Below are 14,799 nucleotides of genomic sequence, written 5' to 3' on the forward strand. Positions count from 1 at the left end.
TGATATCATGCAAGGAATTGTTCTTAGCCACTAACGTCAACAAGTATGTGCCAATGTAGAACCAAGGTAGTATGCTATTGCTGTGCATCATCTTCTCGTGAATTTTAAAAGCACATTAAAATACGCAATTTTTCATGCTAAGGAACGTGCCCCAACCATGGGTGTGGAGTTCATCACGAAGTAATAACATGGCTACGCTTGTGACCTTAGGACAAGAAGTATGCGCCGATGTAGAACCAAGGTAGTATGCTAATGCTCTGCATCATCTTCTCGTGAATTTTAAAAGCACATTAAAGTACGCAATTTTTGATGCATATATATGAAGGGGAACGTGCCCCAACCATGGGTGTATAGTTCATCACGAAGTTATAACATGGCTATGCTTGTGACCTTAGCAGATAAATTGCGATCAACTAGACCTAGAAGCAGACAGACATAACTTTTGGCTAACCATGTGACCTTCGCAGACGTATTGCTACCAACTAGACGTAGAAGCAGACAGAAAACCAGTAACTTATGAATAAGGATATATCACCTGGACACGATCGGGGAGTAGCAACATGGTTATCACGTCGTGACCTTTGCCATGCTCTACAATCAACGTAGACGTAGTAGTGGAATAGCAAATCACTATGTAACAGGAGAATATTCAGCAAGCAACAGAAAACTTTCTTCCTGGTAGATTACTTGTCAATCCCTGCCCTCCTTGACAGGCATCATCCCGTCGCTCCCTGCCAGCATCCTATATTTGTCTCGCCGAGTGAAGGTGGTGCATTCAAACCCCAACGTCGCTGCAAGCATCTTCTGAATGCAGTTTGCCACCTCATAAGGCGACTTACCCCCCGCATGGGTCAGCTCATGCGGCAGCTGATCCAAGATTGTGACCTCGTATTGCGGATATGGGTTCATCAGGAAAAAGAAGGGATCCATCGCCTTCATACCTCTCACAGTGTTGCCGTGGAACATCCCCATCTTGGGACGAACCGCAACGGGCACGATCTTGTCTGTTAGCTCGGCGAACAAGGCACTAAATCGCAGTAGGACCGGTTCTCTACAGGTAGTTCCTTCAGGGCAGATGGCCAGGTTGCCATCCTGGAGTAAACGCTTGATGTTGGCGGCATCTTTCTCGCGATTCCGAGTCAGCCGTACGGTTGGAATAGGGGCCAATATTTCTGACAAACGGCTCACGCTGTAGGTCACTGCGGAAAGCCTACGGCCCAAGGCAACGGAAAGGAAGACAGGATCCAGGCAAGTCCTGTGGCAACACACAAATAAGACTCCATGCCCTCCTTCCTCCACTGCAGCTGGTATGTTTCCTTTAACAATCAAGCGCATCCCCAGAATCTTGTGCATTATCGGAACATATTGCACTGGAGTGTGGACGCACACCAGCACCCGGATTACAGAGAGAATGAATCCGATGGGCATCCAGAGGAGGGTGAGCAATGCAACTAAAGGCGTGGGGCGCTGCACCAAGCGCCCATCGTGGAAAACAACGGGTTTGAAGAGCTTGTGCATCGGAACAGCTTCCACACTGCGGTTCGGCACGATATATGCTTCCTGGAAAGATGAAAACGCGTGATGAGAAAATGTAATTCCCAAATGCACTGACTTTCAGCTCAACTATTTTCATAACTCTACCGATCTTCAGCTATACCTCAAAAATTAGCTACGAATAATTCTGTTATGAGATGAAGATCTGAGAATTTATAATCTAAACGACAATACAAAATCCGAACTACCTTGCATAGACGCAAGAAAGGATAGTCAGTAACTCGATCTCCAAGGCCAAGTTCCGGTAGCTCATGACCAAACTCGACTTCCACAGCATCCCTCTTGCAGGAGCTCACCAACACGCCCGGAGAAAGTAGCAACCCTGTAGCCCTGCCTCCCCTTGTAACGTGTATCTCAGTGCCTAGGACTTTGTCCGCGCCGAGATGGTTCTTGGCGAAAAACTCCACCATAATGCGAGGATTAGCAGTTACGACACAACGATTTCCACACGAAGAGAACACCCTCCAGGACTCGGGATGAACATCATCAGCGTAAAACTTCGGAAGAACAGCACGGGCTGTGGACTCAATGTCCCTTACCTTCAGACCGGCGAATGAAATAAAGATCAAGACCCGGATGCCTGCTGCCTCGGATACAAAGTGGTACAGAATCCAGGCCAGTGGAGAAAAAAGCATGAGCACAACAGCCCGCAGGATACTACCTCCTTCCAGAGCTATAAGCATAAAGTACGGAAACGAGCTTCTTCCCCTAGTAAGAGTTCCATCTAAGTCTGCCACCACAGTATGCTTCTCTCGGCCTTCTGAGGAACATGTTTCCACATACTCGAAATGAGCTTCGTTGACGAGACCGGCTTTTACACTGCCCATCGCGATAAATCAGCAAAGCTTTCCCACTAATAGCTTCTGTTTTTATGACACAGTTGGATGACCATGGACGGGAATATTTTTTAGCCCGTCCCTCAATTTCCGACGCCGTGCGTGTGATAAGGGCAGAAGGTGTATACTCTTATCGAAAACATTGGATCAGGAGCTCCCGTGAAATAAGCATGTCGAGCAGGGAGCTGGGCATAGCATAAAGATATGGAGCAAAATTTAAGATGAACTATATGGACTAGGACGAGAAGCCAACAACAATCGGGCAGAAGGAGGTGTTACAATTATCGAGTGCTTGGGAATGAGGAAGGAATAATATTGACTGAATGGAAGCGGGCAGCTACAGCAATTCACTTGGAGCTGAAGGAGCAGAGGAGGAGAAACAAGAATGATTGGTGGATGGGGTTGAAAGGAAGCGGCTGAGCTCGGGTCACGTAAGAAGAAGCAGCGGAAGCAGGAGCGATAAGGGCATGAGGCCAACAGAGTCACGTCACGAGAAGAAGGAGGAGGAGGAGGAGGAGGAGGCGATGAACAGGTCGGGCGAAAGTGGAAAGATGCGGTAATAGCGAAGACTATGGGACGAGGCGTTGGGGAGCTGCAGCAGAAGTAATAGCAAGGCGAGTGGAAGTAGCTGGGTGACGTTGGGGCAATATTAATGGCGGAGGGGAAGGGTGGCGGGTTTTTTAGGAGGGGTGGCTGGCGGCGTGGAAGGTAGAGGGACTGGTAGAGACAGTGCGTTAACTTAAAGACAAGCATGCATGGAACAAGACTAACGAGTCTGGAATCTGGATGCTTGGTGCTGTTGCTGTGGACTGCGTGCGTTGGAAGAAGAGAAAGAAGAGAGTGTGTCGTGCGTGTGGTCGTAGGTGGGTTGGGTCACGGGGGGTGGTTGGACGCGGATAATAAGAGCAGCCGGTGCCGCAGACAAAGGCGCCCCGCCCCTCCTTTCCTTCTGGGCCGCCTCCTTGTTCTTAACTAACTACTACAAGCATTTTATATTGCGCCAATGTTGCATACACTCGGATGTGTATACATGCGAGAGAAGATGCCACGTTGTATTTGGGGCAAATAGCCTTTCTAGTTAAACTCATCAAGATTGGGAGGTCAATGGCAAATATCTCAACCATTCAACCTTAATTATTGTAAAAAACACCCCTCCACAATAGCTACCACCTGCATCATGAATTTAAATAAAGTCAAGAGAACAAACCTCCAATTGACACATAAGCATACGTCAAAACAAGTTAACAATTTAAAACTCAACACGTGTACACACTTCAAAATTACCATTCTATTAAAAAGCGTGAACCTACGTAGACCAAGACTAACAACAAATGCCAAAAGGGCACTTGTGACAAAAATCCCTAAATCTGACTACCATACTAAAACCTCCCAAAATAAATCACTTCTTCTCAAAACACGAGCAAAGCACCATAGAAATTGAAGACGCAACCTTTGAATAAACCAAACTTGATGAACCATAACCACCACAACCATCAGGCCAACAACAAACCATATCCTTGAAGAAGTCATCATCTTCATTGAGCACTTGACCAAAGTCGAGACATCTTTAAAACGCTTCACATCAGGAACATCTACAACCGACAAACCACCACCAACAACAACAAGAACAGAAAAGTACCACCAACTATAATAGTAACATATAAAATGGCCAAACCACCAACAATGTCAACACCAATAGATCCAACCAAAGAAGCTTGAGCCAAATCCTCCAAAACTGCACCACTAGAAGCAAAAGATGCTCCACCAATAGATGGTCTCACTTGGAGAAAGCTTTGAAAAACCAAACCACCCTGAACATCACAAACAATTTCAGAAGAAGCACCACTAACACAACCTCCACGAGTAAGAGCTAACACACAAGTAGATCATACATGATTCACAACAAAACCACCAATGAAATACCATCTATGACTTGGATATACTCTACCATACACTCCCCCAAAGCCACATCATAGGATCTCCCTTTACCATACTTGTCTCAATTAAAATTTCGCATGCAAGCATCTGAACATCTTGAGTACATCATAGTTCTGAAATGAAAAAACACAATAATGACCCAAAAACTTTGTTACAACCTCGGTAGGCACCCCAACAAAAGCAAGCCGACTAAAAGTAGTCGACCGCAAACTCTAGTTCATGAACTTCCCCTTGTGACCACCACCCAAAGTATTAAGCATACAAGAAACCAATCCCTTTCGAGTATTGACACCCATGCAATTTCGGTTATAGCACACCTACAGGTTAAAAAAACCCGATAGAGCAAGTGGATAGCTTTTGATGGTACTCTAATGCAACTAGTCGCAAGTTCAATTTTTTTAAAGCATCCTTTTGGTAGTGCCCTACATTCATTCCAAACACACTCTAATAAACAATAATTCAACTACATGCCCTACTTTGAGCACACCCATGTATATTAGTTGCCCCAGGGAGCCAAGCTGCATTTGCTCCATATAGAGCATATAACATAGTGCCTAACTCTACATCAAGGAGGCCACACATATAACTCAAGGCCAAGTTGGTGATTAAGAATGCGGAATGAACCTTAGAACTTCAGAGGATAGAGCACCTTCTTGTTCATTTAATTGAAACTATCTACACATAGTATCCATCAGCTTCCAATCAGCCCTCTTTTGATCAAATAGGTGTTCTTATACTTGTATTCCATTCCTTTGCAAAATTCAGGCTCAAGTGACATCAAGTAGGCCTCAAAGTTGGCCTTCCTTGACCATAGCCCTGTTTCACCAAATATTTTCCCTTCGACTATCATCTCCACATAGGCCAGGTCTACCTTTCCATGACATGAACATCCTAAAAGTCTTCCATGCATCCACCAACGTCCACAACAACATCTGTACTAGATATTTTCAAGCAAAAAAAGGAACAGACTTGATCATACCAAGTAAGATTACACCGTGAGCCAATTCCACTATCATTTCTCTTTTCTATGGACCATTTTGTTGCCTCTACCTAGGGTACATCACACTCAAACGTCTTTGGCAACCATTTGGCTAACAAGGAAGTGTTTTTGAGCACTGCATCTAGCATCCCCAACCCACCCCTATATTTTGGGACCTTTAAGGCCTCCCATAGGGTAAATGAAGTTCCAAACAAAACGTATACACACTAGATAGTACATGTTGAATAATTTGAGCTCGAGCATTCCACCCTAAACTCAAAGCCTACCATAAATATTCGTTTTTTGAATTGCCCATGAAACACTCAAATATTTTCTTAAATGTAAGGTCCATCCCAAGAGTGGCCCTGGGATATCTAGCAATCTGCTCTCTCCCAAACCATTTGGTGGTCCAATCCTCAACCCAAACCGGCTCTATCAAATCTTAAGGCAAACATCTTTTCCCAATTACATATTCACACATATACCTTGCAAAACCTAATAGTACCCCCTGCATATTCTCCCCCATAACCTTATCCTCCAAAGAAAAAGCCACAATATCCTCAGCAAAACAATTGGGACCAAAATTATTCCCTTGAGGGTAACACAATACCTCAAATGTTGCCCTCTTCTATTCCCTTCCTCATCAACAAATCAGTGGAACCATGCTGAAGTGGGGCTAGAGGACAGGCCTACCTTCTAGATCTTCATAAGCCAAAATGGCCAACTGCACCTCCATTTAATCTTAAGACTATCAAGACATAACCAAACTACATTTTAATCATCCTTACAAATGCATTGCCAAGCGTCTACACAAGTAATGTCAGTGTACTCTATCATATGACTTGTCAAGGTCAACGACAAAGAGAATGCATTTCTACCCAGAAGCACAAGCATAGTCGAGGGCTATAGACACATTCAGTACATTCTTGAAAATGTCTCTACCTTTAATAAAGCAAATTTTCTCTATATCATCAATACTCATGCATAGATACCTTGATCCTTAAAACCAATTCCTTGGCCAACACCTTATACAAGGTATTTAGCATGGTAATGGGACCCTAGTCCCCCATTCTTGATCTACACTGCCTCTTTAGAAAGAGTTTCCTTTTGCCATTAAGGCATTGGCCATCTCCACAAGATCCAACCTTAAGAAGATCCTAGAAGGAAGAAAATAATAGCTAAACCATGTGAGTTCTTTCTATAGAGTTCAAGGCCTCTCATAGTTGATTCTCTAAAAAGGCTCCTACAAGCCCTACCATCTGCCCTAAAGAGACTCTACTGTTCATTGAACCTAGAACCACCTATGATTCTTTGTTCTAAACAAGGTCTATTTGTGCTAGTTTACCAACAATCTCACCTAGATCCTTCTTGAAAACATACTAATAAGCCACAATTCTATGACTAAACTACCCCCTTTATCTATCATCCTATCCACATTTTCCTTAACATGTTTACACTTCACAAATTGAAAGAAGGTCTGGGATGGGAAATTTGTGATAGATAGCCAAATTTGTTTGCTTTTGGTCCTTGCCTTCTTTGTCCTTTCTAATTCCTAGTCAGTTAGAGTCCCCTCTAACTCCACCACCAACATTGATCGAAATCGATCATCTAGGGGTCATTTTAGGGCATTCAAAAGGGGTTGCTTGACCCCTAGCAAACTTATTCCTACCTTTCTTCTCAAGAGCTTGTATGTGTATGTCCCAAGCAGAAGCACAAGCCAACATAGATCTTATAGATTTGTCACATTTGCTGCATAGATCCTCCACTTGCTATCCAACTATTTAGAGCTTATTAGATCACAAAACACCTTACTTATCAAATGTCTCTAATCAAACTTAAAGGGAATGTCACATGGCCTACCACTATCCCATCAATACAAAGAACCATAGATGATTGGACCATCATCAAAGAAACCAAAATAATATATCTACTTACCCCCATAGAGGCTGTCATCCACCAACCGTCTCTCGAGACATATAATTGCTTAATGCTACTAGCATGAAGTTCCTCTTCTTTTTTCGATGATTCCATGAGAAGCCTTCCAAATGTACATGGCTTTGCTCAATCAATCAAGTCTTAGCCAAGAAGAGATCCTCTCAATCAACGAAGTCCTATGTGAAGCAGAGGTCCTCCCAATCCTCAGCCTCAAATGATGATGCCCTCCTTTTACCTTGAGAGGGATCACAGGACCTCTCTATCATATTCAAATCTCCTTCAAGCAAACCATGATCTCACAGCATCCTATGGCTCAATAGCTTCCACCAGTCCTCCTATTCCTTTGAACCACTAGGAGCATATAGGCATGCAACCGTAAAATCAAGTGTGAAAAATGAGACTTCCACTTCCAACACATTACCTTGACATATTTGAAGAGCTTTTTGAATTTTTAACTAGCACTACCATCCCACCTTTACCCCAACTAGGGCTATTTACAAACACCAAAAAACCTAGATTCATAAACACTTGCCAAAAGAAATCACTTTCTCCACACTTAATCTTTTGCAAAAGACAAATTTGCAACCTTGCCCCCCTTATTACCCGCAAACACCTCTTCTGCTTATTCTTGCCACAATAGCCTGAGAGATTCCAAGAAGAATCATTGATGATGGAACAATAAACTCACCTGACCAGCCCCTTCCACAACCTACAATACCAAGCAATTGTTTTATATGCATCTCAAAACAAGGTGAAGCATTTCTCCTTACCATTACTAGGATCCAAGTTGCATCCTTGACACATTTAGGGACACTTATCAAAGGCTACACACCATTGATCTTCTTATCTATTAAGAGGTTTCTTTTGCATCTTGTCATCAAAACTCCTCTTTTAATGGTTGACCTTAAGAAGCTCTCCATCATCCATGCTTTTAGACTCCAAGGAGACTTTTACAATAGCACCAATGCCATTATGACTATCAATCATATGCAGATCCTTAAGAGAGGTATCACTTGAGAAAACTTGCCCCCTCCAACTTCTCCACCACACCTAACCCATTCTTTATGCTGCCAAACAAGGCCACCACTCCCAAACCTTTACCTCTGGACCCCTTGTAAAGAACTTGCCTTTTCTCCCACACCCCATTCCCAAACCTCTACTTGACCTTCTTGTAGAAGACTACTTGACCGACACCTCCATATCTAGGTCAGCCAAGGGGGATCCTATTCTTCTTCCCCCAAGTATAAGTCACAGAGAATAATCTACACAACTCCTTGATCCCCACCTAGAGCCTTCTACATAGAAACCTAAGCCGCAAACCCACCACCCTCCTCAACATGCAAGCCATCAATCAAAGGCTGGACTTACTTTTTTGGCCTTGAGGTGTAGTTTTGTGCAAAGTGACCCCGCGCTTTACAGATAAAGTAGGTACTAGGACTTGCTACATATGGATGAGTATAATCAACAACTTAACATCCATAAAATTGGGAATTTCATGGGCTTGATTGCACAAAATTCAAGCTTTCTTGAACCTAAATGGAGTCCTAGCCGCCAATGGAGGGATAAGCAATTGTTTACCTAATGCGCATGCAAGAAATTGACAACAGCTTCAACATTGTGCTCCCAAGCCATTTCTCCTTTGTTTCAGGGGACACCAACATAGCTAATGTCGCCCTCTTTGCAGCTAGTTAATCTAAGCTATGCACCCCTTTCACTTTCTGTAGGCCATTTCTCAGGTTAGAGAGCATTGCATCTTGGGCGTGCATCTCTCGAGGTGTTGGTAGGATTGTTAGCCTACGAAATGTAGGGTGCATGCTAAAGCTTGTGAAGAGTCGAGATTAGTAATCACCTGAATGGCCTGATGTTGTTGCATCCCCAAGAGTTAAGATTCATATGCATTTAAGGATCACTCACATTCAAACTCCAACAACCTCTCCAGTTTCTCAAAAGAAGGGACTTTACTACCACTGAAAACCCCCCCTTAGCAAGCTTATCCAATTTTTGTTTGATCTTCTCATAGGAAATTCCCAACAAAAAGAGTTCTTGCAACCAGACTCTTTCCATTCTTCTTAGCTTCTTGATTTCTACATAATATGTCTACATGCAATAAAATTTTGGCTGCTTCGTTGAACAGATCCAAAAGCCCCATTGAACACCAATTCACAATGTTTGCATGTGATGGATGACAAGACTCTAATTGCTCCTTTGTACTATCTCTCCCATCTACTCATTGGAGCACTCCTCATCAAAGCCCTCAGACATCACAAGACACTCACCCAAACTCAAGATCCAAATCAACATATACATCTTGTTGACACTTGACCTTACTCCAAAACTTAGAGCCAGGTCATACTTTTCCCCCTCTCCACCAACACCCACTTGTATACACCCAGAGCACTCTTGATGTTTCCATGTCTCTCCAAAGTTCTTCCAAACTAGCCAGATGGTTGTAATAATAGGCTTACTACACTCATGAATATATTTTGCATGTACTTTGGGCAAGATGAGTAGAGAGAATTGAACAAGAGTTTTATGGCTAAGAACCCTCATGTAAGCATTGGATAAAAGCTTTTAGCATTGAAAGCCCCAATTTCTCATGAGAGTCAAAGACACAAATGTGTCTTGTTGCAAAATGCACATAGACTTTGACATAACCTAGCAAATGTTGAATGACTTGAGATGCAATCATCTTGAAGTTTTTCAAATGGTTTTTGTGCAACAACTATTGTTAGGGGATTGAAGTCTTTGTGTTGTGGTTTAGTAGTCCATTGGCATACATCATAGCCCCTCCTGCAATGCCTTCATGGACTTCACTTAGGATTGGCATAATCTCATGAGGCATTACACATCTCCTTAATATCTGGTCTTTGCCCATCTTGTATAGTTGTCATGCAATGAGTTGATAGGGTGCATCCTTTAAAATCAATTTTTTGGCATCTACTGAATTTAGGATATGGCTTGCCAATTTTCCCAAGGGTGTAACTATCTATGTGATAGATTTTGGTGAATATTACATGTTTTAAAGTACAAAGTGCACATTGGTACAATAAGCACATTACATGATCCCCAAGTACAAGAAATAATGTTTAAAATTTTGGATATGGTTAAATGATACTTCTTCTCAATTTAAATTAGTTCAAGGTCTTAAATGATTCTTTTTTGTCTCAAGGTCTTAATCCTTAAGACTGCTCTAAACATGTTGGGTCCATCCATGAAATATGATGGATGTGGTGCCCTAATTAAGAGAGCTCTTTATCAACATCTATTACCAAGCTCTCAAGATAGGTTGTAGAAGAAACGATATATCTTGCACCTAATTCCTCCATAGGGACACAATCAACATGTAATAAACAAAGATAGCTGAATGCGTAGATGTGAAAGTGGATGTAGAAAGGAGAAATAGATGCCATCTATAGAAATGACCACATCTTGCAACATACCTTTGGGGTCAACTAGTCGTTGGTCTGCCATACGCACACGGAAAGGTGATGGCTTATATAACTTGGACTTCAATCTTTGAGAAATCTCTTCAGAGATGTTCCTCTTGAACCAGTATCCACTAGTACTCCTAATATGGGTTGTTTCTTGACCTTGATGGTGATCAATGGGACTTCCTCATCAACTACTAGAGTATCAATCACAGGTATATTGGCTAAGGATTGTACTTCCTTTGGTTGCTCGGATGACTCCTTAATCTACTGAGCAAAGAAATCACGACAATATGGAGCTATTCGCATTAGCTCAGTAAATGTCAAACTTACTTGCATATTCTTAAATGTTTCCCATGCTTGGGCTAGCTCTGCACTAGTTTCTTGTGAAGTGCTTGATTTTGCTTCTTTGGATGTAGATCTTGAGGATTCCCCTCTCTTAGTAATATAATACTAAGTTTGCTTGGGTATTTCTATTACTGGAGCTTTTCCCTTCAATTCCCTTGCAATTTTGGCTCTTTCTAATTGATGTCTTTGCTTGAAGCATTTGTGTCCCCAATGGTTGTCATTGATCCTCTTGATCGAGTGATCACTTGAGCATCAACTGTATCTTGTAGCTCGGCTACAATTGCTCGGCATTTTGGATCCACGTCTTTCCATTCCATGTTATTCTTAAGTAACTTCAAGTGTTCCACTCAAATTGGACAATCAGAATGCATATGATTTTCTCCACAATAGAAGCAGTTGATTTTAGATGGCCCAGCCTTGTCTTTTCCATTCTTCCCTTTTTTCTTTTGCTCAGGAATATCACTCGATGGTTGGTTATCAGTCTCGCCTTTTGGTTTGCTGACATCTGGTGATTTTACCATTAAAGCAACAATCTGACTCATCATGCCCGAATTTGGTGCAGGTATTATAATACTTAGTCTTGCATTCCTCTTCCACATGTCTACCTCTGGAACATTTATTACACCATTTCTCATTGTTACCTGGCTTACCATGATTGTCCAATTCTTTTAACGCCTTCTTCAACTCGATTTTTAGTTTATCTTTCTTTGTTGGCATCTCCTCATGTCACTATCAGCATCTTTCTCCTTTACCTTATTTCTCAAGCCTTCACTCTTCTCTAAAGTAACAGCTCAGTTTAATAGTTCCTCATAAGTTCTAGTCGGCGGGTTTACTATCTTTGGCCTGCACAAATCTACCTAGGTACAACCTATCATTAACCAGGCTCACATAGACTTATCTTCTGTAACCGTACTCAGTTGACTGATGAGATCTCGCATCCTAAGCACAAAGTCTTGGATGATTCTCCCTTGTTTTGTTTTAGTTCACTAAGCTTTGTCCTCACATCTTCCTCGTTGATCTCTTATCAAAATCTTCACAAGAATGCTTCAGACATTGTATACCAATCGGGGAAATAACCAATCAGGAACTGATTGAACCACCTTTGAGTATTTTAATTAAGGTACATGGAAAATAATCCATATACTCTTCATCTGTTGTTGCACCATTGATATGAAAGACATGTACAAAACTCTACAAGTGACTGTAGGGGTCATCATCATATGTGCCTTTGAAGTTTTGGAACTTTAGCTTGAAGTTGGAGCTAGACTTTATATATTTTATTCCAAAACTCGAGTAGGTAGGTCTTCCACTCAAAAGGACTGAGTCACTAGCCATCCACCTATCATAACCACCTTCATGGGTGTGAGGTCATTATAGAGTTTCGCTAAGTTGGTTGGTACTATCTTCAAGCCTTAAAGGTACAGCTTGACATATGCATGTGGGTCGAGTACTATTTCCATGTGTTGTGAGAGGAACTCACGTAGACTACTTAGTTGCACTTCATTCACCTTGGGTCTTCAATGGCATCTCTCTCCATCAAAAGCATGCCTTTCTTCCCTACGATGGGTTCTTTATCCATCAACTGAAGCCAATCTTCTATCTTCATACATTTCTCAATGCAATCCCTTAGGAATGATAGTTGAGTACTATCAAAGACGTTCTTATCACTCTCTGAGTTGGTCTTTGCATTCATTTTGATGTCTTCATACCTTTCTCGACGCAATCCCTCTAGAATGATGCCAAGTACTATTAAAGACATTCTCATTGCACTCTAAATTGGTCTTCGCATCTGTTTTGATGCTCAACTGAGGAAATGGCATCCACTCAAAATCCTAACTCTCTGTATATGAGTGTTCAGACTCCATTTTCCATGACATACATTCATCCACCAATCTTCAAGGTCACCTCAACCCAACACCATCATTTCAACTTGGCTCTGCATAATAGTCCACTTCCACCCGTAGCGGAGTCTTTCTTCTCGCACCTTGTCACTCCTATTGGACAGTTGCTTCTACCACTTCTGGCATTGAGCTCTGGTTCTGAGACCACTCCACTTCTCATAGTCAAATGTAACCAATGCCTTTGGTTCAGATACTCTTCACGTCTGGCCACATATCTTCTTCATCTTTCCAAGCATGTGTCAACCATTGCTTAAGGTAGAAAGTAGTCGAATAGCAATCCGAGTACTCTCTGTATTCCACACACCGGTCTTCAAGCACACTACGAGTCGATGCCACTCATTTGAAGTCACTTGAATAAACTTTTTAGAGTAGCCCAAGATTCCCAACAACTGTTTTACTTTGTTGATGGTTAACATGATCTCTTTTCTCTTTCTACCTTGACACTGAGCTTACTAACTCGGTTCTCTAAATCTTCTATTCTGATAGCTTGTCAACTCAGAATTCAATTGACCCTTCCCCAATAAGATTGCCAAAATGGTGACGCTTTGGCTTCCTCACTTGACTAACTCAAAAAGGTGCTCGATGACAACCGAACCTGGTATGCGCTTGGTGAAAATGCTCGCTCTTACAGTCCTAAGGTAGATGTGCTTGAGTGTAGAATAGAATCCAACATATATACACTTGGAGGTCAAGGTTAGCTACCATAGAAGAATCGTGTGATGACGAGAGAATACTGAGCCATGTACACACTTCAAACACTTAGAAAATGGAGTTCAAAACAACAACAAAGGTGAATAGGCAACCAACATTCACTTATATTGACTCAAACCAACTTGATTACAACCAAGCTGCCTCGTCTTGCTGTAAACACTCTGTCTCCTAGCAAACTTAGTTCAGAGGAAGAGAACTCGGCAAACTTCTCTCTTGTTCTCCCCTTTGCCTATTACAACCATATCACTACCTAAGGAACTGCCGTCAAAAAGAATATGCGCTCAGTGCGCCAACCTCCATTTGTTGATTGGTCATGACACTACAATCATCTACACCTCCACTACAAAATTGGTGCTTAGTCGACTCCACCGCTTCCATCCAAGGTTAGCACTCGATGACCACGCGTGGTTTTATGTTAGCCTAACTCAGGGGCTAACAGTGAAAAATTAAGTGCGGCTACGATCAATATTAGACCATCAATTTTAGACACTGTGACGGTTGAGATGGGGGATCAACCAACATAGTGAAGGATGTATTGGAGGACCATCTCGATGAAGGATATGGTGGAGGATCAACCAACATAGTGAAGGATGTACTGGAGGACCAACCACCCTAATGGAGGATATAGGCTACAATATCATTAAGATTAGAACATCAAATTTTAGGCACTGCGATGTACTATGTTCTAGTTTGAAACTCATAATAATCAAACTCTAATTATTTAGCTTGGCATGGGAAATCAAATCAAAATCAAATCCTTGCCACACAATACTCAATTGGTTAACCATGCTAATTTTAACTACATGCTCACATGAATCTGATGATAAATCAATCTCCAATTAATTATTCACCAGCTCAGAATGGGATTCAAGCCACCATGATTCCTGACTTGGGGTATCTTCTTGCAAAAATGTGTTGATGAATTAAACTATAGCTAAGTACAATTAAATGAGGTACCCCAAACAACGTGCAAGGGGAATGAGCCATGGCAAGAACGAGCAAGGGGGAGCATAATTGGCATCACACATTATAACCTCTAAAGACACTTATACAATGCTATGTGACATTATGGGCCCCTTTAGCTCAAATTTGTTTTGATACACTATGTAGGAAATGGAAAAAAGCATCTAAGAGAGTTGATGCATAAATTCATTTTGATACACTATGTA

The 14,799-nt window shown here is 42.0% G+C and overlaps 1 protein-coding gene across 1 annotated transcript; it reads right to left on the reverse strand.

Moving 5' to 3' along the window:
- Window positions 1-347: 347 nt before the first annotated feature.
- Window positions 348-2,966, reverse strand: LOC147899811 (glycerol-3-phosphate acyltransferase RAM2-like). Its single transcript, XM_087376897.1, has 2 exons — window positions 1,743-2,966; window positions 348-1,560 (listed from the first exon to the last, which is right to left on the reverse strand). Exons 1-2 carry the CDS (start codon window positions 2,379-2,381, stop codon window positions 691-693), a joined length of 1,509 nt encoding a protein of 502 aa, XP_087233023.1. The 5' UTR covers window positions 2,382-2,966; the 3' UTR covers window positions 348-690.
- Window positions 2,967-14,799: the final 11,833 nt, after the last annotated feature.

Source organism: Dipteris shenzhenensis, chromosome 7, assembly GCF_047967505.1.
Source record: "Dipteris shenzhenensis isolate YYH24624 ecotype China chromosome 7, Dip_SZ_1.0, whole genome shotgun sequence".
NCBI lineage: Eukaryota > Viridiplantae > Streptophyta > Polypodiopsida > Gleicheniales > Dipteridaceae > Dipteris > Dipteris shenzhenensis.

Bases quoted from the DNA above. Each gene is read 5' to 3' on its own strand.
- LOC147899811 (XM_087376897.1), bottom strand. From the start codon at position 2,381: ATGGGCAGTGTAAAAGCCGGTCTCGTCAACGAAGCTCATTTCGAGTAT. The intron at 1,561-1,742 runs GTAGTTCGGATT...TCATCTTTCCAG, and splicing joins CTTTCTTGCGTCTATGCAAG to GAAGCATATATCGTGCCGAA.